Below are 26,850 nucleotides of genomic sequence, written 5' to 3'. Positions count from 1 at the left end.
CCCCCTAGGGGTCTGTGAGGGTACTCCAGGGGCGTCCACCGGCCAGCTGATAAATACCTGCCCCTCCCTCCCTCAACTCCTCCCCATTCCTCTCCATGCTGCCTGCACATGGCGGAACAGCTGTTCAGCGGTGTGCAGGAGGCACTGGGAGGGAGGGGGAGAAGTGGGGATGTGACGTGCTCTGGGGAGGCGATGGAAAATGGCAGGGGAGAGAAGTGGCAGAGAGTGAAGAGGGGGTGGGAAGAGGTGGGGGAGTGTGAAGCCGTGGGGGAAGAGGTGGAGTGGGAGCAAAGCCTGGAGCAAAGCGAGGGACTTTGGGGTGCTTGGGTTGCTAAAGTTTGAGAACTGCTGCTCTATGCGAGGGTGGGAACTCCAGGAGGGGGCGGGGAAGGGGCAGGGCCTCTGGGAAGGGGCAGGGCTGGGGTGTTCAGTTTTGTACAACTGGAAATTTGGCAAAACTAGTTCGTGAAGGGGCACTGGTTTGGGCTGCTGTTGCTGGGTCTAGGCCAGGCTGTTTGGGCTGGGCTGTCTAGGCCGTGGCTGGGGGCAGGCTGGGCCACACTGGCTGGGTTCAGGCTGGGGTGGGGTGCCCTGGCTGTGGTAGGTCTGGGCCTGGCATAGTTGGGGCTGGGTGAAGGTTGGGACAGGGCCGCCCAGAGGACGGGGCAAGTGGGGCAATTTGCCCCATACCCTGGGCCCCGCAGGGGCCCCCACGAGAGTTTTCGGGGCCCCTGGAATGGGGTCCTTCACTTGCTCCAGAGGCCCCAGAAAACTCTCATGGGGCCCGGGCCTCTGGAGCTTCTTCTGCTCCGGGTCTTCGGCGGTGGGGGGTCCTTCCGCCCCACCGCTGAATTACCACAGAAATGGGACCCGCCGATGAAGTGCCTGGTCTTTGGCGGTAATTCAGTGGCAGGAAGCCCCCGCCACGGGTCTTCGGGGCACTTCAGCGGAGGGTCCTGGAGCAGAAGGACCCTCCGCTGCTGAATTACCACTGAAGCGGGGGCCCCCGGCTGCCGAAGCCCCCAGGCCCCCTTAATCCTTTGGGCTGCCCTGGGTTGGGGGCAGGGATAGGTTGGGGCTGGGGGAGGGGTGCCCCTCCCCTGGCCGGTCCCTGAGCAGGTTCCCTGAATGCCTGTGAGGCCCTAAACAGGCTGCTGCATAGCCACACAGCTTACAGGGAACTTAGCCCTTAATAACGTCTCTTGCACTGTTCTTCCCCTTAGACTTGCTGCATTGCTCCGCCCCCTTGGGAGTTGCTCCGCCCCCTCGGGAGCTGCCCGTCCCGCCCCACACCCCGGAGGAGGAGGAGGAGGAGGAGGGAGTGTGTGTGTCTGTGTATATGTTTCACTAGCCACGCCCTCTCTGGGAGGGGCTTATGCCAGGGCGATGCTCATTGGCTGTCCAGTATGAGCGGGGCGGGGGGCGAAGCTGTCCGTCAGGCGGATATTTATTAGCTGGGTCCCTGAGCGGCCGAGCGCATGCGCAGTACGAGAGCGCTCCGTGGCGCTGACTCACCGCCGGCACTTCCGGCAGCACCATTTTGTTTCCGGGTCAGCGGGGCGCGGCGGTTCCTTCCTCCGCCCACTACCCAGTCAGTCGCGGCAACCGCCGGAGCCGCAGGAGGGAGGCGGGACCTGTCCGGTACCGACCTCCGGGTCCAAACGAGCGCGCCCCTGAAGGCGGGGTTGGTGGGGAGCCGGGCGGGCCCCGCCCCTCATTGGGGAAGGCGGGGGGCGGCAGAGTCTCCCAGCCCAGCGCGCAGGGCGAGGCCGCAGCCAGGCCCTGCTCTGTTGTGGGTGTTGGGAGCGGGGGGTCCTCGGGCACCCGGCACGGGCTGAGGGGGAAGTGTAAAGGGGGAGGTCGGGGCTTGTCTCCTGGGCCTCTCCCCTCCCCCAGCCCTGACTCCTTCCTTCTCGCTCAGGCGGCTGCTGGAGAGGCGCCAGGATGAAGCTTTACAGCCTAAGTGTCCTTTACAAAGGCGACCCCAAAGTGCACTTGCTGAAAGCCGCCTACGACTTGTCCTCGTTCAGCTTCTTCCAGAAAACCAGGTGGGTCCCCGAGGCGCCGGCCCCGGCTGGGGAACTCTTTCCCCTGTGCTGGGTGGCCACCTCCCCGGCTGGAACAAATAGCTCCATAAGGGCGATCAGTGGTTGGTGCGCATGCTTGTGAGACTGGGGTTCCAGCCCCTGCTCTGCCACAGACGCCCTGTGTGACCCTGGGCAAGTCACGTAGGTCGATCCACAAAGGTAGGGAGGTGCCTAAATATCAGTTTTGGTTTCACAGACTGGAAACAAACACTTATCATGAGTGCAGGAGCCAGTCCAGTAAGCAAGCTCAGAGGCTGCCTACTGGATTAGGTCCCATTCAGAATCTGGCCAAAAGAGGGGGTGGTCTTCATACCAGCCTCCTTATAACATTTAGCCTAGTGGGTAGAGCACTCATCTGGGATCTGGGAGGCCTCAGTTCAATTCCTCCTCTGCCTGATGGGGCGGTGGGATTGGAACAGAGGTGTCTCACCTCTTTGGGAGGTGCTCTAACCCCTAAGCTATGGGGTATTCTACTGTGGGGCTCCCTCAGTTTTCCAGTTGAAGCTATTCCTCTGTAGATAAAGAGTGACACTCTAGATGGAGCAAGGGGTCTGCCTGCCAGTTGTCCTGCCTCCCAAGTGGGTGCTCGAAGCCTCAGGCTACAGAGTAATTCTCTCTTTCACACCCAATGGCTAGTTAAGTATTTATTCCCAGGGGAACAGTCTGTCCCTCTGGGGTATAGTGAGGGTAACTGCATTAAAAGTTGTGTGGCGTTCAAATATACAGTAGTGGGGCTCATAGAAGTACCTCGGATGGGCAGAATGACCATCCAATATGAGTGAGCTTTTAAACTGGTGAATAAGATGGGTTTTTATCATCACAGCAAAAGGCCTGTGAATAGATCAGTGCCTAAGCTGGTGTGTTTTTGCAGGTTTTAGAAGGCTGATGTAGTGGGGTATACAAAATAAGAGAGCATATATTGATGTGAATTGTAATCCATATTGTCGATAATGTGTCAAAAGATCTGTTTCACAAGCATCTCAGCTCATGAAGAGACTTGAAAAACAAATGGGAGATAACTTGTGGGTTTCTCTTTATCAATTCAGCTGGGCTTCTGTGACAGCTGGAGTGATCAGTGTATTTGTATTTAGCAATTATTAGTATTTTCCCGTTTGTGGTGACATATAGGCCTGGCATGTCACCTTTGCTTAAGGTGTTTAGTTGTGCAGAGAACCCTGATGGCTGAGATCAGAGTGCTAAAAGCTAAATGCTAATCCCAGCTCCTTGTCATTCTGGTGATTACACCCTAACCCTGAGAGCACTGTGAATCTGTATTTGCAGAAGAGTACCAGTATTGCCCTTACATAAGTTAACCTGCACTAGAAGTACAGCCCCCCAACCATTAAGGTGGGGTAATACCCCTAAACCTTTTTAGAAAGAAGTAGTTGTATTAGCAAGTGCTTGACTGCAAAACAACTTCCCTTCTAACTTCCTGGTTTCAGATACTCATAATTTTAAGAAACATCTGCCTTCTGCACTGAAACTTTCCATGCTTCGTGTACACCCAAAGGTGACATTTAAAGCATATGCAAACTCTCTCTTCTATGGTTCTGATGGGGAGGGGGCAGAGTGAGTTTGGAGGAGAAATATCATTGTTAGAATTTATTTTACAAATTTTTACTTCCTTTGCCAAGGTTACAACAAAAATAGCTGAGATTTGGAGCTTGGCCGTACTTGACACTTAGGCCTGATAGGGCTTTTGCTTCATAGTGGATTATGTTAGGGGGATTTTTTTAAAAGATAAGCATTAAACAAACACACTTCTATGCTTCTGTTGCAATTTTTACCTGTGCCTCAGGAAGCTGTACTCCTCTGACATCATTACATATTTTCCCTGTTTGGCATGACCAGAGGTCTTGCATTTACGAGGGCTGATGCATGAGGGGAAACTGCAATTTGCTAATTGAAATAAAGTTAATAAAATCCTCCCGGAAGAACTGCCTTAAAGTCAGAGACAGAAGAAAATCACAGGTGCAGGAGAAAGTCACAGATCCTACAATTTGTCTGTCCAGAATCATTGCTGCATTCTACAACAGGCTGCTAATAGGAATTTAGGATTTTTTTTTAAAGAAAATCAGTTTTTATTATTTTCAAAAAGTACAATCACCTCAATGTAAATTGATCAACACTAGTAGAATCCCAGGCAAGAAGTCATGCCAGTATCTTCCCTAACTCAAGCCCACTCAGATGCAAAGATGGCATAAACTACAGGCAGTTTTCTCTTACTCATTTAAAAAAACCTTAATTGTGGGGGGAAATTTCCCCGCCTCGCTAATTTGATTGCTTTGCACATGCATAATCTTATACTAGCAAGAACCCCAATTCTGCAAACTGACGTGTGTGTCAAGTAGCCCCTTTGAATTCAGTGTGTAAATACTTGCAAGCAGTATTAAGGATTAACAAATTTGGCCTAAAATTTGAATTTTGTCTTAAGTTTTTAGTGTCTCCTGATCCTGGAAAGGTACTGGGATTTTAAATGTTGAATGTTTTTAAATGCTTTTTTTAATTCATGGCAATCTGGTCCAATGATGTCGTTCATGAGACTTACTAAAATGTCATAATTAAACATGGAGGGGGTAGGCGAGGGAGAGAGAGACTGTGATCAGGTACCTCACAGGGCATCTCATTTAACGCCCCACGTGTGTCTTTTTATCAGAATTATCACCAGGAATTAGGTTTGTTTTGTGTTGAATTATAATCAGACCTTGGACTTATTCCTTAAAAAAACCGCACACCTGGAATTTCAAATTCATACATCGGCTGGCAGCCTGTATTACAAAACCTGAGACCAGTAGGAATGATTCTACAATCTTTCTTCAAGTGCTGATGGAACATGTTCTTGAACAAATCTTCCCCTGCAGGTTTTGGAAGCTTTATGTTGCAGTACTGAGAATCTGAAAGTGAAACTGACGTTTTAGTCCCCATTGTCCCAGACTGGGAGTCATGCAAAACATAAATAGCATAAATAGTAACAAATGAACTGACTACTTAAAACTTTCACTTTTATTAACTGAAGATGGGTAAAACAAACTGGCTTACTACACATTAATATTGTCACTTTATATCACTATTAATATAATACCATAATATGCATTAATCCTTATATTTCATCTAAGTTGTATCCCGTAGAGGTGGGAGTGCAGAAACTGTCCAAGTGTGGAATGCATTGCAGCAGCTTGGATTTAAACAAAACTTGTAGTCTGAGCTGCCGAAATGGTTTATTATAAAGGCAGCTTTCTGGGTACTGGAGCTTGAAAGAGGGGAGGAGAGCTATTGTGAGATGGGGGAAGATGGTTGAATAAGAGCAGTAAAGGAGCTATGGGGGAATGTCAGTTATCCTTTCCAGAATCTTTTTGACTTGACTTGCTCAAAAAGGCCAGGTAGCATACCTGAAAATACAGTATGGGCTTCTGGTGGGAAGAGAGCATTGCATAAAGGCCACACTTGCTACCTTTGATCGATTAGTCTGTTCTAATCTGTGTCTTACTCCTGGAGAATAGTCCCACCAAAACCAGTTGTGGGACTTGAAGTTGCCAGATTCTTAGCTAGACTGTAGCCTCACTAGTGGGATTCGGGACTGTGCTCTGACTAGAATCTGCTGATCTTTGCACCTGAAACCCCTAGGAAGAGGGAGATAGCTGGGATTTTGGCCTAGTGGACTTTGCTTAGAAGCACCATCTTTCATATGTCTGACTAGTAGGTGTCTGATAAATGTGAAGCTCCACATCCTTCCCCTTCCCTCATGCAAACCAGTAGCTGAAAGGGAGGAGAATTTCTCTTCTCACCCTCCAAAGCTGCCTGACAACTGGTTGGAGTGTCGGATTCAGCTAACTAAAGCATGGTGCTTCCTTGTGACTAACTCCAGTGCCTGCCTGTGCTCCTAGTCTTCCCCAGGAGCAGTGTGAAATTGACAGAAGCCTGTGCAGTTTCACAGCTGCTTGCAGGGTTCTAAATGGAGGGGTAGGTTTACACCTCTGACTGCAATTGTTTCAGACTGCAGACTCAAAACAAGGCTATTGGTTTATTCCTGGTTCATGTTTTCAAGGCTATTTTTATAACTGAGAGGTCTAGAAATAATGTACTTTTGAAATGAAAGCCTAGATTTTTGCAGAATCAGAGTATACTGTGCAGGCCCCCAAAATGCATAAGAATGGCCCTATTAGGTCAGACCAAAGGTCCGTCTAGCCCAGTATCCTGTCTTCTGATAATGGCCAGTGCCAGGTGCCCCAGAGGGAATGAACAGAACAGGGAATCATCAAGTGATCCATCTCCTGTCACCCATTCCCAGCTTCTGACAAACAGAGGCTAGGGACACCATCCCTGCCATCCTGGCTAATAGCCATTGATGGACCTATCCTCCATGAACTTACCTAGTTCTTTTTTTGAAGCCTGTTATGGGTTGGCCTTCACAACATCCTCTGGAAGGAGTTCCACAGGTTGTGTTGCGTGAAGAAATACTTCCTTTTGTTTGTTTTAAACGTGCTGCCTGTTGATTTCATTTGGTGATCCCTAGTTCTTGTGTTATGAGAAGGAGTAAATAACACTTCCTGACTTACTTTCTCTACACCAGTCATGATTTTATAGACCTCAATCACATCTCTCCTTAGCCGTCTCTTTTCCAAGCTGAAAGTCCCAGGCTTGTTAATCTCTTCTCATACGGAAGCTGTTCCATACCCCTAATCATTTTTGTTGCCCTTTTGAATCTTTTCCAATTCCAGTATCTTTTTTGAGATGGGGTGGCCACATCTGCATGTGGTATTCAAGATGTGGGCGTACAATGGGTTTATGTAGAGGCAACATTTTCTGTCCTATTATCTATCCCTTTTTAATTTTTCCCAGCATTCTGTTCACTTTTTTAACTGTTGCTGCACATTGAGTGGATGTATCCACAATGACTCCAAGTTCTTTCTCGAGTGGTGGCAGCTAATTTAGACCCCATACTTTTATATGTATAGTTGGGATTATGCTTTCCAATGCGCATTACTTTGCATTTATCAAATTAAATTTCATCTGCCATTTTGTTGCCCAGCCATCCAGTTTGGAGAGAGCCTTTTGTAGCTCTTTGCAGTCTGCTTGGGTCTTCACTATCTCTATTAATTTTGTATCATCAACCTCAACCAGGGTGAATGTGTGACATGCCTATTTTAGAGCTACTTCACGCTGCATTAGAGAGACTGCTTTGGCAGTGCACTTTTAAAGCCAGAACAAGAGGAAATACAATTTGAAGACAGCTTTGAGGAAAAGAATTTGAGACTAAGGGAAAGATTAAAGGCACTTGAATGTTTTTAAACTGAAATGGTGGTGAACTTTCACATTCTCTTTCCTTCCCCCTCCCCTTAAAGGCAAGTAAGTCTTTTCCTTCCCTTCTTTTACTTGGGGTAAAAACCAGGAGAAATAGCTTCTGGGGCTCTTCCATGTTCATAATGAAGACTTCTGCAGCAGGTGTTCAGTTAACACTAAAATTGCTCTTCTGCACTCCACCACTGCAAAGTTGCTCTGGGATCAGCATTAAGTCGATGTCTTTCTCATGCATCATCCTCAGTAATAAAGATTCTGCAGACCAAACGGGCTCTCTGCTACCTTTACAGCACCTTATACTTCTGGAAAGCCAAGGAAGGTCAAGTGATTAGACCTTGGTAAATTCCAGTGATGCACAAGAAGGGATTGAATTCCATTCACTCTTCCTGAGAAATCTTGGCACTTTAGGGCTCTCAGGAGTAAAGACAAGCAATTAATTTTTAGTCACTAAAATCAGCGGGTCACTTTAGATACGCACGGGGGCAGATCTTAAATTTCATGGTGTCAGTTTACTTAGTTCCTAAATTAATGAAGGACAAAGTCAACTTGGATATTAGAAAACACTGATAAAGCTGTGAGATGGAATGGTCTAATGAGATTTCCATGCCAAAGTCAAGTGTCATGGTAAGACACTTGTGGACAGGATATATTAGAGTCCTTCCTGCTGGACTGGTTGGCCAAGTGGACCTCTCCCTGCCACTTCACCTGTAGTTCGCCTACTCTAAAGTAATCCTGATTACCGCCCATGTTCCCAATATCTAAGCCACTGCATAAGCGTAGGAGTTAATAGAGAACCATTGTAAGTACTGGGGCTTGATCGAAAAAGAAGCTTGCGTACAGTATATGAGAAAGCAGAATGTCTTAGCGTTGCGTGAAAAAGCCCCTCTTCATGGAGACCACCGCTTGTGTCCCACATGCTGCTCAGTGGCATGCCAAAGAGAGTAGGCTAGGATGAGCACGGAGGCATCATGCACACCTTTTAATGCTAGGCAGTGAAGGTGCATTACCTTCAGTGTAGCCCTGTCTGTGGGAAACGCTGCAGGCAGAGCCCTCGCCCTTCAGCTCCATATAGTACACATACTGGAGTGAGTATGGTAGGGCTGGGTGGTAACAATGACCTGTGAATTAATTTGTGTTAATCAGCAGAGCTGACACTGGCGGTCTGGGTCTGTAGTTAGCTCCTGCTAGTTGGCCTGGTTCTCAAAGTGGTCAAGGCAATATCTTAAGTGCTACCTTGAATGCAAGATTTAAAGGAAACCTTTTATTGGTTGCATCACAATTTTTCCACTAGCACATGCTCTGCAGTGAGTTAATACAGCAACTGCTGGCAAAATTACTTTGTTCTTGGCATCATTGTGGTGATAGGTCTGTTTGGGAGTGGGGAGATGCTATTGTAAGAGAATTTTAAGTAATGAAATGCTGTGTGTTTGCAGTGTTCAGGAATTCATGACCTTCACGAGCCAGCTGATTGTAGAGCGGTCGGTTCTGGGCAGCCGAGCGTCAGTGAAGGAACAAGGTAAGAGGACGCAAGGGCATTGATCATGCAGGGTTACGGTGTACTTGCGAGATACAGAGCAGCTGTATGCCTTGGAGAGTTTAATTCTTTTCCCTGGGCATCTGCTTTTCCAGATAATCTGTTGCTGGCTACTGTCCCCCTCCCTTTCATTGCGATCGCCAGGAGCTGTTTCTCTGGCTATGCAAGTCATGCAGGATTAGTCAAACATCTGGCCTAAATTGCTTGATTAAATTGCAAAGCACTTAATGCTCAATGAAAAATGGACGTCTGGCGCCCTGGCTGGATGAGCCATGGCCAGCCAGCTCTTAACATCCACCCTGAGGTGTGGCATGACTTGTAGTAATTTCCCCAGTGACAGCCACACATACTACTGCTGTAGTACTGAGCATTCCTGGTTGCTGATGTTATGTCCTCTCCTCTGCCCTAGTAGCTGTGACATCCCCTAATGGCATTGTGGCACATGCATGAGAAATCTGCACCAAAGGGTTAACCATGCCTATCTTTTGTGTGTGTATCTGGGAACTTCCTCCATTTGTAGACTAAACTCAGGGTTCCCTGAGTAACCATATTGGTCTCTGATCGGCAGTATTGATTCCATCGGGCCAGGAGGTGCGCAAAAGATTGTGAGGTGGGAGGGAGTCGGCATTTCAATCCATTCTGGACTGCAGCCAAGTCACATGCTGACTAGCGCTTCTGCTGTCCCAGCTGGAAAATCAAGTAAGCATAGGAACCTGCCTGACAACCGGATGCTCCTTTTGAGCTTCATGCCTCACCTTATCTTAACTCCACACAAGCCCTGCCACTGAACTTAGCTTCATGTACACTGCCTGAACTCCCCTCTCCAGCCCACAGAGCCGCTCAGATCTTCCTGCCATTACTGTCACCCCACCCCACTGGAATCCCTCTGCTGAAGGCTTCTGCATAGAGTTCAGACTCCATGTCTCTGTGCTCCAGGCTGTGCACTGCAATGCTCCACCTGATGCAGCCCTTGTCTTTCTGTCCCATCATTCGTACGCTTTTCTCTGCCATCATCTCTGTCTGCCCAAACTCCTGACTCCTAGCCTTGTTCCATACACCTCCCTAGTCCTGGAACATCCCGTATGCCACATCTCCTTGCTCCAAACGTTCTTAAATCTGTCTTCTCATGCCCTCTTACCTACACTAATACTATGTAATAGTGAGTCATTAACTATTAACCCCCCAGAACCAATAGAACGTGTAACCCAAACAACTTGAATGGCCTAGTTGTATGTTACCTCCCTTCCACACCTTTGTTTGACTTAGATTGTACACGCTCTGCCTTGGTTACATTTGTCATGCTCCATGTGTGCTCTGCCTCTGGTCTTCCCTGGGGAGAAATACATTGCATCTCCTTCTGCTGCCTTCCTAGTGAAACCCACATACGTCCTCTGAGCTAAGTGTTGCCAAAATGTGAACCTTGGATCTTCGTCTGGACAGTGGAGTGCTAGTCCATGAGAGCTGGCTGATTTTTACATGTGGGTTGCTCTGAATGCTGCTTGATGACCTCATGTTATGCACTTATCTGTGAAACCTTTGCACTTGGTCTTTGGTTCAGAATACCTCTGCCACGTGTACGTGCGAAATGACAGACTGGCTGGAGTGGTGATTGCAGACAACGAGTATCCACCACGCGTGTGTTTCACCTTGCTGGAGAAGGTAAACTCCATTTAGGGTTCTCGTTACTTCTGACATGAGCCGTGTGGCTGGGACGATGCACAGCAGGAGGAGACTTTGACTGTCTGTTCAGAGTCCTGAATTTGCTTCCCTTTTAGTTGAAAAGCTACTTGCTGCTTGGGCATTTGAGACTCTACAAATCTTTTCTTGTCTGCCGACATTACTGTCACAAATTAGCTACATGATGATGGTAGGATCTGTTCAGGCCTAAGACTTCTTCATGGGCTGGGTGATGCAATGGGTTAATGCGTTTTACCTTGTCCGACCTGGTTTCAGTCCTGGTTATACCCCCAGAAAGAAGGGTCTGATGCTCTTAGCTTGATATTTAGTATTTGTCCTCACAGAAACATTCTGCAGTCTGGCCCAGGCTTTTGAGTGGCCAGAACTGGTGCCTGGGTGTTACAAGTCGGACAGAGCTGTATCACAACTTGCATGGCCTCTGTCTGCGTTCTCCGCTATGGTCACTGCTGTTAGCCATGCGTCTGGATGCCAGGGTGTCCCGCAGATCAGCAAAGACCATGTTGTTCTTGGGAGAGGGGAAGTCCTTGGTATGTTATCTGAATCCCAGTGACTGTCTCCTCATGGGCCACTTAATGTACTCCCAGCTTGCATTCCTCTGTAGGTTGCGAGACAGGAGTTGGGTCCGCACCCCCTTCCCTCTGTTGACAGAGTAGGATGCCAGGGAATGACTCTTTCTTAACGATTCTGAGATCTCAAGCCCGGTTGTGGGTGTCTGAGTGGGGAAGACAGCTGGGTGCTCAGCCTTGGGTTTGCTTTGCATTTCAGGTTCTGGATGAGTTCTCCACGCAGGTCAATAGGACAGACTGGCCCTCAGGATCTCCATCTACGATTAACTATGCAGCCTTAGATGGTTACCTTAGTAAATATCAGGTATGACCTGCATTTACTGACTGGATGTCAGAAGCCAGAGAAGCAGTAGGAAAAGAGTGGTTTTAGTGGGTAGGCTGCTGCCCTAGAACTTGAGAGTGCTGGATTCAGCTCCCTGCTCCTCCAGACTTCCAGCGTAAGCTTGAGCAAATAGCTTAAAGTGCTGGGCTTCAGTTGCCCATTTGTAAAATGGGGTGCATAGCTCTGTCCTGCCTCTCGGGGTGCAGAGGATCAGTACGCCAGTTGTAGCGAGGGGCTGGCTGAGTGCCTGCGATGAATGAAGAGGTCTGTTTCCTACATAAGAACATAAGCTGTTCAGACCAGCTCTGCAGTCTGCTCCTGTCCTCTAGGCCTTACTGGGAGTGTGAGGAAGACCTTTAGCTGGGAACCCCCAGCAATCCCTCTGACAAATTTGCAGTGTCCACAAAGGCTTGTATCTTTGGCAGTGTAAAAGACGGTCTCCCTGTCCCCACGCAGTGCTTGGAGTGCTTTGAGGGGGAAGTCTGGCTTCTGGCTTGGATATGTCTGGGCTCCTGGGCCTGCAGACGCTGAGCGCCCTGTCCTTGGAATCGTGTGTCCCATGTAATGTGTTGTGTTCTTGCTCTCCAAGAATCCCCGGGAGGCAGACGCTATGACGAAAGTGCAGGCAGAGCTGGACGAGACCAAAATCATTCTGGTAAGGGCTGCGTGCGGAGCAAGAGGAAGCGAGGAGGGCTTCCTGGGAGCAGCAAAGGGCCAGGGCACCCCTGTCTCCAGTCATGAAGTCTGCTGAACCCAACTCCAGACTGGCCTGAACTCCTGGGATGCCTTCACTGTCACGAGTTCTGTGGGTTCCCAGCCATTACTTGGAAATAAGCAGATGTGTTAGTCTGAAGTTAGCTTGATATCAGTCCATAGACTTCATAAGGCAGGCTGGGTCACATAGCACCGGACTGCAGGGCTGCATTTGAGTCCCAGGTATCGGGCTGCCAGGGCACCAAGGGAAAAGAGCCAAAGATCACTGGATCCCCTGTTTTCTAACGGGGACAGACTAGTAAGTCAGGATCCCCTGGAAAGCAGGGGCTTGAGGGACCCAAGAAGCCACAAGCCCATGCGAGGCCTCTTCATGCTCTTTATTGTGACATTCCCAACCTCCCAGGGCGGGCAGGGTGACATCACCATTCACACATGCAATGTGGTATCCTGAGTGAAAGCTAACTGCGTGGTGATTGGACAGCACCTGCTTCTCACTTTCCCCTCGCACACAGAGTGGTGAGAGCTGTCCTGAGGGCTCTGGGGATGGAGGGACCAATAGCCAAGCTGGGGACAAACTGAAAATATTGGGCTCTGGTGCCGTAACTGCAGCTGGGTGAGGCGTGGGTTTTCAGCACTGGTGTTACTACTTGCTCTCTGCAGCACAACACCATGGAGTCTCTGCTGGAGCGTGGGGAGAAGCTGGATGACTTGGTGGCCAAGTCGGAGGTGCTTGGGCTACATTCCAAACACTTCTACAAAACTGTAAGTGCCTCTGGGGCTCGGCATCCCTGCTGCCTGACAAGTATGAGGCGGCTGGGAGGGGTAGCCAGGGCAGCTGTGTGCTCGGCTGGGCCAGCACTTACTCACCCTGGGCAAAACCTGCAGATGTATAAACCCTGTTAAGTAGTTACTCAGATGTTACCCCAGTGTCTCATACGGGGCTGGCTGGCTAGGGCTGAATCTAGCTTAGGTCTGAGTGGATGCTTAAGTGTGGAGGAAATGGTGGAGGAGAGGTCTGAACCGTGGCAAGAGATGGTGACGTCCTTAGGGCTGCTCTCTGGTCTGAGGTGCCAGGAGTGCACTTCTCCTTGGCAAGAAGGCTGCAGCTTTGCTCTGGGCTGCAGGGATTTCCACTTCTGTCACTGCAGTGAGCTCCTAAACCACTCAGAGTGCAGTGTTCCCTTGTGCCAGGGCTCTGTGAACTACCTTGGCTTCTAGCCGTTTTATTGTTTGCGTGCGGCAGTGCCTGGGAGACCTCCTCATGGGGCCGGCGGCCCCCATCGTGCCAGGTGCTCGGCAAAGCTGGTCCCCGCTCCGAAGAGCATAGTGACTTCTAGGTGGAGTTAACGTGCTCGGTTTGTGTGCAAGTTCCCTTAGTGAGTCTGTGGATGACCCTCGAGGTGGGTGTTGGTGAGAGGGGCAGAGGTGGAGGGTTCTCAGGAATACCCTTCCCTCTGCCTCGCTCCAGCAAGCTGGAGCTGGTGACACGGCACAGGCTGCCCCGCTGGAGTTTGGAAGCGTTTTAACTGAGCTGCTGACTCAGGAGCTGACAGGGCAGCAGTGTCCCAAGGCAGGTGGACCAGGCATTACAGAAGTGCTGTGGGAGGGGGTTTTCCCAATAGAAGAGAGGATAATGTGTGTGGAAGTGGGGTGGAACTTGGAGTGGAGGGCACTGAACTAGCTAATGCCAGTGCCCCTCTGTAAAGCCATAGCCTTGCAGCTGGGCTCATTTCTGCTAGTGAGCCTCAAACCCCTTGGATGGGTCACAAGCCCCGGATGGCTCACCCCCTCCCAGATCCAAACCCCGGCTGTCCCACCGCTGCTTTGACTCGCTGGCCCTGTAGCATAGGGGTAGTGGGCAGGGTTAGGCATTGCTGTATCTTGCTGACTCTCCGGCACACGAACTGCAGGGTGCTGGCCTGGGAGGAGCCAGCTGTGAGCCCAGTACACGGGCTCTCGGCCTGTCCCCAGAGGGGAACTCCAATGAGAAGCATCTCAGCTCTTCTTTGCTTTTCAGGCCCGAAAGCAGAACTCGTGCTGTGAGATCATGTGACCCAGCCAGCTGAGACCGCTGCTCCTGACCACCTGGCCTTCACTCACTTTCAGACCTTTAAAGTACATGGGACAAAAAGAGACTGCCCATGGGTGGGGATCCCCGGTTCCAGGCTGCACCTCTGCAGGCGGTGGGGCTGGGACAGGGCTTTCTTGGCACCCCAGGGCCGTCTAGTTAAACAGCTCTTCATCGGAAAGGCCGGCAAGGTCAGCCCTGAAGAGACAGTGTGACCATTCTCCTGCCAGCCCTTTCTGGCCTGAAGGGCTTGTAGCTTTGACATCTGGCTTGTAATTGCAGTGCTGGATTGGCCAGCAGCTTTCACTCCTCATCTCCAGAGATCAGACATGGACTGCATTCTGGTCACGTTGTTGTTTACAGTCATAACACTAGAGAGGGACTCCAGTAACTGAGACCAGCCAGCACCACTGCCCAACGTTGCGGGCTCATCAGCTCAGCCTCCGACTCCTACCCACCCGGTGACTGACTCCTTGGGCGCGGGGCCTGGTTGATATGGGCCTCTGAGGAGCGTTGGGAACAGGCGTCAGTGTTGTGGGATGTAGCCTTGCTGCTCCCAGGGCAGCAGGGGTGCTCCGACTGGAGTCTCAGCCAGCCAGAGGGAGCCAGGCCTGGAATCTCCAGTTGTTCCCCATGTTCAGCTGGGGAGTCAGCACTCATGGCGGTGCTTTCCCACCAGGTGCCACCAAGCCAAGGTCATCGAGTTTTGCTGCAGGGACTCTGCCTCCCCACCCCGGCAGTGAGCAGAGAGAGCCCCTGGGGGACGCCATTCAGTGCAGAGCAGGGAGAGAGGCTGGTGTTTTGCCTTGCTTTCAACCTGTTCCTGGCCAAGGGGCTGGTAGGTCTCCCCCCGATGAGTGCCTGGGCTGTCAGTTACTGTCCGTCCTCACCACGCTGTTCGTCAGCCAGCATCCCCATTACTTCATCCTAATCTGCGACTCTGGCCCTTGGGGCTGTGCTGCTTCCCACTCTGCGCTGGGAGCTGTGCCAAGTGTGCTCTGTGCCATGTGTGTGATGTAACGTGAGCTGTGGCGGGGGAGGATCTTGCTGGTGGAAAGACTAGAACACGATGTTCACGTCCCCTCTCCGTATGGAGATGGAGGCTGAGTGGAGTCCACCTTGTCCATCCTTCCATCCTGTCCATGGAGCTGCACTTTCCTCCTCCCTTGAGCCTGACTCTTGCTTATCCTTGCCTTTGCCCAGCACTGATGTACTGGGATTAGGTCAGGCGGAACCAGGGTCCTTGGGTGGGGCTCTGATTGGGAGCAATCACCTGATGAGGGGCACCAGGGAGATGAGGCAGCTGCCTGGAACAGGGCATTCCAGGCACCAGCTCACTGGGTGGAGGATGTGCCAGTGCCACCTCTAGTGGGCAGGTTGAGCACCTGGCTTGCTCTGCACATGGGAGAAGGGAAGCCCTATCCTCAGGGAAGTTCTTGCTGTGCAGTGAGAGCTGATGTGTTTGTGACATGGGACACTGCTAGCAGGGTGTGATGCCATCCCTCACTCCCCTCTGCAAACCTGGCTTGAAATCTCTGCTGCGGTCACCTCTGGTCAGTCCCCTGGGAGGCCCTCACTGCACAATGGGCTGACTCTGTTGGGATTGGGGGAGTGGGCAGAGGGGCATCAGCAGAGCTGTGTGTGTGGCTGCTTGCCCACCTGATCCCACAAGCTGCACATCCAGCCTGGGCTTCAAGGCCACTAGAGCGGGTGCTAAAGCCATGGCTTGGTAATGCTCTGGGGGTAGGTGCTGCTGGGAATAGACCCTGCTTGGCAAAATCCTCAGCTGCACCCTGCTCCTGGTGATGCCCTCTGTGCAGCTAGGCAGTGAGCCAGCTGCAGGGATGGCAGAACCACTGTCCATGGGGGTGAGGTCCTACCTGCCTTCCCCTCCCTACTGGAACCGTGGAGCTGGGCCGTACCACCTGGCTGTCAGAGCTCCCTCCTGCCCCTCACATTCCAAGGCCCGTGGCATTGGCCTCTTACCCTTTGAGGCCAGCAGCCCGGCACATGAGGGGTGAGATTGGAAGGTGGGCATGTGCATGAGACTGGGCTGGAGTGAGCCTAGCCCCATCGGAAGGAAGAAGCCGCAGCTCCCAGCCCTGCCCCTGGTTGCTGTGATGTTGGTGGCCACGTTGGCTCTGTGCTCCATCCTCCCACTCATACCATTTCCAATGGAAAAGCTTTGTCTAGCGGACGCGAAGACTGTGTTTTAGTAACTATTGCCTGACTTCTCTGTACGTGCTGTTGGCTGGCCTGTACCTGTCTGGATAAAGTTGTCTTCTCACCGGTCTCAGCTGGCTTGGGCTCTCATTAGTACTCTGGTTCTCCGGTGGCTGACCCAGGCCTGTGGCTTGCCAGATCTCCCAATCTGTGGTAGCAGCCTTGGCCGGTGCTACATGGGCGAGAGCTCCATTTTCAGGGCTGGGGGAGTGTGCTCCCCTCCTGACTTGGTGCTGGCTGTGAAGCCACGTGCCCTGGCCACTTGTGTGTGTGGCGAGGACTATGCCACCAGGCTTACTGCTCTCTGAGCCCATCTAAGTTCCCTTGTGCCCTACAGTTTGAGTGGCATTGGCCCAGGTCCTGTTTTGCTCAGCTCCTGCCCAAGGGCGGGAGCATCCATCTAACCTCTCAGTTCTCTGTTCTGCGGGGGGTGGGCAGGCAGCAGGCTCCTGTGGTTACCGTATAGCAATTTCTTCGGCAGGAGCCCCACCCCAGGCAGGGCTTAGCTGTTGAGCCCCTTTCTGCCCCATTAAGCCTTGGAGCTGGAGGCTGCTGCCTCACCCTCTCATGGGGCCAGAGTCCCAGGTGAGGGGCAAGCTCTGGCCCAGCTGCCCCTTGGTCTTCACCATTCTGAGTGCTGAACCAGCCATGCAGCAGGGCTCTTTGGTGCTTGAGTCCAGCCTGCTGCCAGGGCTCCGTTCACTTCCTGGCCGAGCACTGGGTGCTGCGCCCTGGTTCAGCGAGGCCCATCCTCTGGGGTACCAGTGCCTTCCCTCGTTCTGTGTCAGGATCTCAGGCAGGGGGGTTGAATGTGGGCCAGCAGCGGGTTTTCACTCTTCCCTCTCCAGCCCTGTCTCTTGTTCTAGCTGCATTCCCTCAGAGCGGCCTCCTGGGGCTTGGCCTTCAGGGAGCAACTTCCTGCTTGCTCTTAATACAGACACCTGCCCACTCCTGTGAGCATGGACTGGGCCTGCTCCCCCAGCTGTCTCAGGGGCTGCCTGCCCCATGCAGGCCTTGGCCTCCAATGTCACAAGCCTCTGCTTCTACCATTGTCGGTTTAATGGGATGTGCCGCAGGGAGAGGCTGGGTTTGCTGGGAGTGGTGCTTGGCTCTGGGTAGTTACCCTGGCTGGTCAGCTGGGAGGGGGTGGGGCTCTTAGAGCTGAGTCAATGGTGCCCAACCACGGCATGCTAAAGAGAGGACAGGAAGGCTGGGCCATGACAGCCCTATGTAGGTCCTCTCTGGGTTACGCCCTTGAGCCTGTTTGTAACTGATTCCCTTGGTGCTGACTGCTCACAGGCAGCTACTAGAGCCTCTAAAAAGGCCACTCCTGCCTCTGCTCATGAGTTATGTGGCAGAGATCAGAGGCTGCGGTGAGGGCTGAAGCCTCAAACCAGCAGGCAGCCAAGGTAACCAACCAGCATTGTCCAGATGGACTGGGGGGACTCTGGTCTGCCCCTGCTAACGTCAGCACAGGCTGTTTCCAGGGGCAGAGAGCACAGGGCCTGGGCTCCCCTTTCCCCAAGGGTGGCACAGCCCAGGGGCGTGAGGGCACGGCTGGGTGGTTACCTACGGTGCTAGGATTTGGGGGGCGCCATTTTCTTTGGCAGCAACCACGGTGGCCGGATCTTTGGCTGCCCTGGTTGCTGCTGGCATTTAGGTGGAGGGAGCTGGGGCAGGGGATGTGGCATGCAGGGGAGCTCCCTGCCCCAGCTCACCCCTGCCCCGCCTCCTCCCCAAGCACTCCCTGGCTGCTTCATGTCTCCTGCCTCCCAAGCTTGCGGCACCTGAGCTGATTGGCCTAGGGTGCGAAACATCCTTGCATGGGCCCTGCCGCGTGAGCGTCTCGCTCACAGAAGGAGTCACAGTCGTTTCACTACTTCCCTTTTTTATTTGTTTTTTAAATTTATTTGCAGTTTCCCGAGACAAACCCCCCCCCCCCCCAATCAGACTCACCGTTTACACTTACAAGGCAAAGAAGGAAAAGACAGTGAGAAGCCCAGACAAAACGAAAGAGAAAGTAAGAGGGAAATTCAGCAAGGATCCACCAGCATTTGGGGGATGGACAAACAGCTCCTCAGCCTACAGCTGTATAGGGAGAGGCTCGCTCTTGAAAGGGCATGCAGAAGAGAGATTTCCCCCCAGTCCCTGGCTCCGCACAGGGCTCCAGCTAAATGCAACAGAGGGTACCAAGGGCATGACTGAAACACCTTCCCGATGCAGTTGCGGAGGGCATCTTGTGTTCAGGGTTTGGTGCACAAGCAGCTGAAGGAAGCCCCCAGCCTCAAAATTGCCCCCCCTCCTTGCATGGGCAGCCTCTGTCCCCTGCCCAGCCCCAAAAGATATGCAGGAGAAGAGGTGGGCGGGAGCAAAGCGAGGCCCAACCCCTGGCTTCTTGCTGGGATCCAATGGGTTTGGGAGAGAGGTGGGGCAGGATGCCCCCCTCCCTTTGTTCTAGTCCCCTGCGCTGGCCCCTGCCTTGGGTGGGAAACTACCCACTGGGACGTGCCCTCTGAGCCTTGGTTAGACCAGAGGGCAGCCTGTCCAGACAGTGCCCCACTGCTCCAGGTGGGTCAGCAACGCTGCTCTCTTTCAATGTGGTGTCCATGCTGGCTAGATGACCACCCCTGGCTTGGTCCAATACCCCTGCTGTTTCACTGCAGCCCTGGAGAGCCCTTCCCCTCCCATGGACCCAGTTTGGTGTCAGGTGCCATCAGATGTGCCCTTCCCTCCCTCTCCCCCCCCTCCCCCCCGCAAAGCCCGGCTCACTCACTGCACATCCCAGGAAAACGCCCAGCTCTCTGCTCTTAGCACACTGCAAACCCTTCCCTGCCAGGAACTGCTCCCTGCAGTTTGGGGAAGGGGGGGCTGGCACCAGCTGGGAGAGCAAAGGGGGCCAGGGAGACTGTGCTGTGGGGCAGAATGCAGAGGCCTGCCCTCCCCCTGAGCCATGCTGCCTGCTGCAGTGACCCCACCCCTCTCCAGCACAGGGCCATAACCCCACCACCACGGTGCAGGCACCAAGCCAAGTTGGCCACAGGCTGGCTCCCAGCAGCCTTCTATGCAGCCCGTTTGTCCCTGGCATGGGTGCCAGCCGGGTAGCCTGCCTTCCTTGCTCCTGGCTGGGCCAGGACTGTGTAAACAGCCCTGACCCAAACCTAACAGGGCCTGCGGGGGCTGGACTCAGGGTGGCCCCCTGCAACCTCCATCCTGTGCGGGCCGAGGTGCGGCTGCCGTCCCACATGCACACAGCTGGCTCCTCTCCGAGCTGGGGCAGGGTGGCCCTACAGAGCTGTGACACTGGTCCCTGCTTGCTGTCACCCCCCGCTCTGGCACTGCACCCACAACTCCCTGCCAGTCACCCCCCTGCTCTGCAACTCCACCTGCTGTCTTGAGGGGCAGCCAGCACATACAGCCCATCGCACACCACCTGCTGTGACCAAGGAGCCCCAGCCTATGGCCAGCTCAATGCCCACCGTAGGTATAATGCCCAGGTTCTTAGCGCTGGCTCCGGGGGGTGGGAGATCAGCTCCTGCTCTGCATTTCACTCTCCCACAGCGCAATCGTGCAAGGCCACCCCAGGCTGAGTCTCACCCATGCGAGCTCCTTGGGTGGCATCTCAGGGTGGGGGGAAGACGTGAGTATAGTGGGGCAACAGGGCATAGGAACGCAGCGAAGGGGGGGAGTAGCATGGAGCCGCATGAAAAACACCAGGAATCCTGTGACTGCAATGCCTCATGCTCCTCTCACCTGTGCCTGCTGCCCCCGCCCTGCCATTCCCCCTGCCCGCCTGTGCCCGGCCACCATCCGCCAGCCACCTGCTCAGCTGCTGCAGTTATAACCCTCCCCCCCGCCCCCCCACACACATACATGGTTCCCCCTGCCCTGGGCTGGGGTCCTGTCGCGGCAGCGTTTAGCACTGGGCCCCTCCACTGGGGTGTGTGTGTGTACCTGCCCAGGCCAGACAGTGGGGGAGCAGGCTGCCTGCTGAGAGCCTGGCCCCTGTGTCTGACCCTACGGCACAGGCTGGCAGTTGGTGCCCAGAGCGTACAGACCAGGCATTGACGGGCTGCCGAGCGGAGGGATGCACAAAGGAGTCCCAGGAACGGGCAGGTCCAGCCTTCCCATGAGGCAAACTGAGGCAGGAATAACAGGGAGCTGCAGGGAGAGAGAGGAGGAGGAGCTTCTTATGTGCCTCTCTAGCACCTCCAGGAGCCGGGACTGATTAACACCAGCTTCTCAGGGAACTTCCTGTTTCCTGCTGCTTCCCAGAACCCACTTGAGGAGAACAGGCAGTAAACTGAAGTAGTAGGAGCCAGTTAGGCCCTTAAGATGCTGATACTGTCCCTCACTCAGGCCCTGCTACCAGCCTGCTTATTTGTCACAGAACAGCAGTCATGAGTGAAACAAGAAAACGCCCCTCTGGGGCAGCATTCAGAAAAAGAAAGAAAGCAAAGGAAGCTTTTCTATCTAAGCAGGAAGGAACTCTCCTGCGATACATAGACACAAATGTTCACGGTGAGCCTTCTGGCCCCAGTGAGGATGTGAGTGGTGAGGAGATGTCTGATCTTCCAGTTAGTCAGAGTGCCGGTGACCTGGCAGCTACTGCAGCATCTATATCTCCATCTCAAATGGTTGTAACCATGCTCATTCCTGAAGAAAAGTGTAGATCAGAGAAGAGTGTGGTGGAGGCGGAAGAAACAGCTGCTGCTGAGTTTAGTTCCTTAAGTCTAGATGATCCAGGACTGTGGACTTTCCAACTTTGAGGTCATACATAGCTCTGCAGGGAGGGATTATAGGCACGCTCCTTGTACGTAGGCAATGGTGGTCTCGGAGACATGCAAGCTCGTGAATCATATAACTTGCCACTGTTCCCCAAAGGACAGAAAATAGAAGTGTCCATCCAACACATTACTGGCGTGAAATCCCAATGGTGACAAAGTAGAGAGGCCGGGCTTATGTACTCAAAATCCAGAATGCTGCATACTGTTTTTGTTGCAAACTTTGCGTCTAACGTTACAGCCACATGCGTTCTACAGAACAAAGGCCTGGAAAAATCTGGCTAGAAATCTGCACGTCATGAGAAGGCAGCAATACCAGAGAGCATTCCACAGGTGAAAGAGCTTGAGATGAGACTAGGTTAAAGGCTACCATAGATATCAGCATCAAAGAAACTGCATCAGAGTTCTTTATTGGCAAAAATGTTCTGAAAGGCTCTTGAGAATGCTTGCTACCCAAATCTAGCACTGCATGACACTTCAGACTAGCTTATTGCGACAAACATGGACACTTCCTTAAAATTGTGGAGCTGATGGCTGAGTTGATGCTGTAACTCCAGGATCATCTAAGAGAGTCCGCCCCCCCAGAATGTACACACACCACTACCTTGGAGAAACAATTCAAAATGAGATCACAGTTACTGGCAACAAAAGTAAACAGAGATTTGTGCAGATCTGAAGTCAGAAAGATATTACTCTGTTATTCTGCACTGCACGCCTGACATCAGCCGTATGGAAAATCACTTCAATAGTGCGTTTTGTAACAACAACAGAACCTAGTGAAAATGTCCCTGTAATGGTGACTGTCAGAGAGCATTTTCTAGAATTTATTGACATTGTTGATACTACAGGAGCTGGTATGACAAATGTACTTCTTAAAAAGCTGGAAGATATGGGAATTGCGATAGCTGACATGAGAGGTCAGGGCTATGATAATGGTGCCAACATGAGAGGAAAGAACAGAGGAGTGCAGATACTGATGCAAGAGTTAAACCCTCGAGCTTTTTTTGTCCTATGCAGGTCTCATTCATTGAACTTGGTGGTCAGGATGCAGCATCAGCTTCTAGTGAGGCTGCTGAATTTTAAATGTAATTCAAAGCATCTATGTATTTTTCTCTGCAGCAGCTCATCGATGGCAAATTTTGAAGCAACATCCTCTCTGACACTGAAACCACTGAGTGCCACACAATGAGAAAGTCGAGTAGAGGTGATAAAGCCTATCAAACACCACATTGGGAAGATAGATGATACCAGAGTTGCCATTATGGAGGATAATGCTATGACAGGAACTGTTCATGGGAGAACAGTGGCAGAGGGAAATGGAATCACCAGAAACATACATAACTTCACATTTCTGTGTGACTTAGTGGTATGGCATAACCTAGTGTTTGAAATAAATGTTTGTTGTAGGCAAAAGACTCAAAAGTGTTTACCTTGTTATATCTGCAGCAATGGAACAACTGGACAAAGCAAAGTCTTACTGGTCAGATGAGGGATTTCAAAATGTTCTGAAGAGTGCACAGAAGTTGGCAGAGGAACTTCACGCTGAAGCTATTTTCCCACCCATTCAAGAATACAAGAGTCACCGAAGAAGACATTTTGATTATGAGTCACGGAATAAGAGATCCCAAACAACAATTCCAAGTTGAATTCTTTAACCAAGTGCTAGATGTGCAATACAGTCAGCTGAAGAACGTTTCATGCAGCTCAAGGAACACAGCCGTATATTTGGGATGTTGTATGATATTCCAAAACTCCTCACTATACCTGAAGAAGACCTATGCCAGCAATGCAGGGCACTAGAGACGGTGTTGACACATGATGACATGTGCAATATTGATGCGAGTGGTTTAGGTGATGAACAAAAAGCCCTTTCAAGATACATTTTTCAGCAGGGTCAACGCCAAAGGCTGTTCTGGAATATATGTGTATAAATAAGATGACCACCCTCTTTCCAAATGCTTTTGTTGCTCTGCACATACTTCTAACACTTCCTGTAACAGCTGCCAGTGGAGAATACAGCTTCTCCCAGCTGAAGTTAATAAAAACACATCTATGCTCCACAATGACACAGGAGAGGCTGGTTGGCCTTGCAACCATCTCAGGACAGCAGTAGCTGGCCCAGACTGTGGACCTTCAGAAAGCAGTTCACATCTTGGCAACCAAGAAGGCACGGAAAGCACCACGTTGATCATTCAAACAGATAAACATGCCAGTATTTACCATGCAGACAAGAAAAGTTACATTTGTTGTTCAGGCTTTTGAAAGTTAAGTGTTACTTAAAATTTTTGAACAAGGCATTTTACTTGGTTCTCCTTTATTGGGGTAGGTAGCAGAGCAGTACCATGAGAGCGGTAGAACAGGAAGAAGGCAGAATTGAGACCTTTCAAAGTTTTGGCTCAAGTGAAGGGGCATTGGGCGGAGGGGGGGGGGGGCAGAGAAGGAACGTCATTTGAGCTCCCCGCCTCAGGTGCCAAAATGTTGTGGGCCGGCCCTGGGAACAGGTTTCAAATGTAGGATTTTCTTTTTATTTTTATTTTTTTGCGCAAAACCTGGGCCACGCCCAAGCTCTGGGTTTTGTGTCGTGCACCATGATATAATAATACTCCTAATAATGGGCAGCACCTGGCACCATGGCATTCTGGAGAGGCTTTCCTAGCACTACCATAATACACCTAATAATGGACCGTTCATAACACCATGGGTCCTGGGCTGTGCCAGGGGCTCCTAGGCACTGCTGTAATGCACCTAACAAGAGTGCCTGGAGCCATGATACCATAATGCACCTAATACACAACACCATGGGGTCCTGGGTCATGCCAGAGAGGCACCTCACCCCTTCCTACCACTACTGTAATACACCTAATAATGGACCATACATAATACTATAGGGTCCTGGACCATGCGAGGGGCTCCTAGTCACTACCGTAATACATTTAATAATGTACAGCACCTGGCACCGTACGGTCCTGGGCCATGCCAGGGGTCCCTAGGGACTACCATAAAACACCTAATAATGTACAGCGCACAACACCATGGGGTTCTGGGCTATGCCAGGAGTTCTTAGGCACTACCATAATGCACCTACTAATGGACAGTGCCTGGTACCATGCTATCGTAATACACCTAATAATGGACAATGCATAACACCATGGGGTCCTGGGCCATGCTAGAGGGGCCTCTCTCCCCCTTCCTACCACTACCATAATACACCTAATAGTGGAGCGTACATAACACCATGGGGTCCTGGGCCACACCAGGGGCTCCTAGGCATTACCATAATACACACAATAATGAACAGCACCTGGCACCAGGCAGTCCCGGGCCATGCCAGGGGGCCTTAGGTAGTACCGTAAAACACCTAATAATGTACAGTGCACAACACTATGGGGGGCTGGTTCCAGGAGCGGCACCAGCGTTTCTGGCACCCTAGGCAGAATTCGGGGAGCAGCATTTTGTGCGCTCCCCACGGGGCACGCGAGAGCTTCCAGTTCCGCTCCCATCACGCTGCCGAAGAAGGACCTTCCGCTGAAATGCCGCAGGGGACAGCAGCAGACATTGAGCTGCTCAGTTGCCTGCCACTGTTTTCCACGGCACATCGGCAGAAGGTCCTTCTTCGGCGGCGCGACAGGAGTGGAACCGGAAGCTCCTGTGCGCCCTGTGGGGAGCGCACAAAATGCTGCACCCCGAATCCTGGCGCCCTAGGTGACCACCTAGGGTCGCCTAATGGAAGCGCCGGCCCTGGCTGGTTCATATTCCCCACTCTATGCCCATTCCATGGAGAGCTGAGACTGTGTCTGAGGCTGCTTCCACCTTTAGTGCCGACACGCAGACCCCTGCTGTGTCAGCCAAGCTGGCATCAGGTTCACCCACCCAGCATCCTCCACAGCCTGAAAACTCAACATTGTGGGGATGGCTTTCCAGGCTGCTGAGCTGCTGTGGCATCAGCCAGCCCTGCAGCCGGGGCTGCCCGGGGCCAGCAGTGAGGTTAGTCCTGTGGGCTGACCGATCCTCAGGGTAGGTTCTTCCACAGCCGTGGGCTCGGCCAGTGATGAGGGGGCCTGTCCAGTGAGTGCAGCCGGTACCCCAGAAGAATCGCTGCTCCTGCCTGTGGAGTGCAGCGCCAGAGCTGAGACTCGAGGGGCGGCTCCACCCAGGGCTGTTGCTCATGGACGGAGCCAGGCAGGCCCACAACCCAAGCCCCATGGTCCTCACGAAGGGCTTGTGCTGCAGTCGAGTCCCATCCCAAGCAGGTGACGGCTTAGTCACTGGCAGGGCTCACTGCTGTGTGGCTCCTGCCTTCCTTCAGTGGCCTCACACCAGCGACTGGCCCTTCAGCTTGGCAGGGAGAGGAGACGTCGGGCCCGGAGGTCCAGCTGACAGCTCCGCTCTAGCCCAATGGAGTCAAGGGCTCCATGCAGTTCTCTGCTCTGTGCTGTGCAGGCCGGCCAACTGGTGGAGCAGACTGGTCCCATCTGCCCATCCCAAGAGGGGAAGAGACGGTGCCGCATGATGAGCCCCTCACCGGGGCAGGTGTACAACATGTCCGGGAGCCTATAGAGAGAGTCTGAGCAGCTGGTGCCTCCTGTCATGACCGCTCAACGCCAGCGACCAACAGCCTGGGGAGTCTCTACTCGCCTTTGTCCTTTGCCAGTCGGACCCCAGAACCTGGCTGACATCCAGCAGGTGCCGGCTCCTCCCGACATTGTGCAGTGTGGGGAAGGGCCAAGCGGAGCGGCCATAGGGGTTGCTGTGAAACTCAACCATTCCTCTACGGACAAGTTTGAGGGAAGGGAATTCTCTTCATGGCTTTGGGCAGGTCAACCAGGCGCAGACCCAGTTTGCTCACTCTGCCAGCCGCTGGGACGGCATCGAACCTGGCGACCATCCTGGAGTGGGTCAAACGGTGGCCAGGTACGTGCTGCTCGTCGAAGGCACAGGGCCCATCATGGGGCAAGTTTCCCCACCAATGGGAAGGGTCGAACCGGCCCCTTCAGGATCTATATGTGGTTGGGATGTCCAGAAGGTGGGTTCTTGGCCGGCGACCTTGTGCCTTGCGGGTTCTCTCCCAGACAAGGGGCAGTCTTGGTGCTTGGAGATGTTGTTCTTAAACTCAGGCCTCTGGGCAGTCTTTGTCAGTGGGGAGAGACAGCTCCAGGCAAGGAGAACCCAGGTGATGATGACGACACTAACAACTCTGCTCACACTGAAACATGACAAACCGCAGCATGGAGGTCACTGTGGGCCCAGAAAATGCGACCCCGGCCATGTGGTTGTGAGACGGGAGTGACCCCCCACCAGACCCTCCTTTCAGCACAGGAGAGCAACTGTGCCAGCGCCTCCCGCCGGCCCCTGCTCGCACGAGAGCAATCGCTGAGTTCAGGTGCAGGGTACACCGCGCAGGGCCCAGCCTGCGAAGAGGAAAGGGCGGCTCTGGCTGCTGGCTGGGGGGAGGCGGGGGAAAGAGAGGGGTTTGTGGTGCAGTTAGTTTCTCTAGCTGTTTCTCAGCTGCCAGAGCCCCCTCCCAATAACAAAGGGAGGCCGAGCGTTACCGCTCTTGGT

The 26,850-nt window shown here is 52.5% G+C and overlaps 1 protein-coding gene across 2 annotated transcripts; it reads left to right on the top strand.

Annotated features, from left to right (window-relative positions):
- Positions 1-1,536: 1,536 nt before the first annotated feature.
- On the top strand, positions 1,537-16,577 carry YKT6 (YKT6 vesicular SNARE protein). Of its 2 annotated transcripts, none has more exons than XM_032763191.2 (8): positions 1,537-1,641; positions 1,922-2,048; positions 8,819-8,901; positions 10,478-10,578; positions 11,383-11,487; positions 12,095-12,160; positions 12,880-12,981; positions 14,237-16,577. In XM_032763191.2, the coding sequence occupies exons 2-8, from the start codon at positions 1,945-1,947 to the stop codon at positions 14,270-14,272; spliced, it is 597 nt and encodes a 198-aa protein (XP_032619082.1). In that variant the 5' UTR covers positions 1,537-1,641; positions 1,922-1,944; the 3' UTR covers positions 14,273-16,577. The 2 variants fall into 2 exon arrangements, with proteins under 2 accessions (XP_032619082.1, XP_032619090.1); XM_032763199.2 differs by having other exon boundaries at positions 1,568-1,655.
- The last annotated feature ends 10,273 nt before the right edge of the window (positions 16,578-26,850 follow it).

Source organism: Chelonoidis abingdonii, chromosome 2, assembly GCF_003597395.2.
Source record: "Chelonoidis abingdonii isolate Lonesome George chromosome 2, CheloAbing_2.0, whole genome shotgun sequence".
In the NCBI taxonomy this organism is placed as follows: Eukaryota; Metazoa; Chordata; order Testudines; family Testudinidae; genus Chelonoidis; species Chelonoidis abingdonii.
The sequence above is the reverse complement of the archived record's forward strand: the minus strand, read 5'-3'. Positions and strand labels throughout refer to the sequence as shown.

Excerpts from the sequence above, each read along its gene's own strand:
- YKT6 (XM_032763191.2), top strand. The coding sequence starts at position 1,945 with ATGAAGCTTTACAGCCTAAGTGTCCTTTACAAAGGCGACCCCAAAGTG. Across the intron at positions 10,579-11,382 it reads GTTTCACCTTGCTGGAGAAG|GTTCTGGATGAGTTCTCCAC; the intron begins GTAAACTCCATT and ends TTTGCATTTCAG. Across the intron at positions 11,488-12,094 it reads GTTACCTTAGTAAATATCAG|AATCCCCGGGAGGCAGACGC; the intron begins GTATGACCTGCA and ends TTGCTCTCCAAG.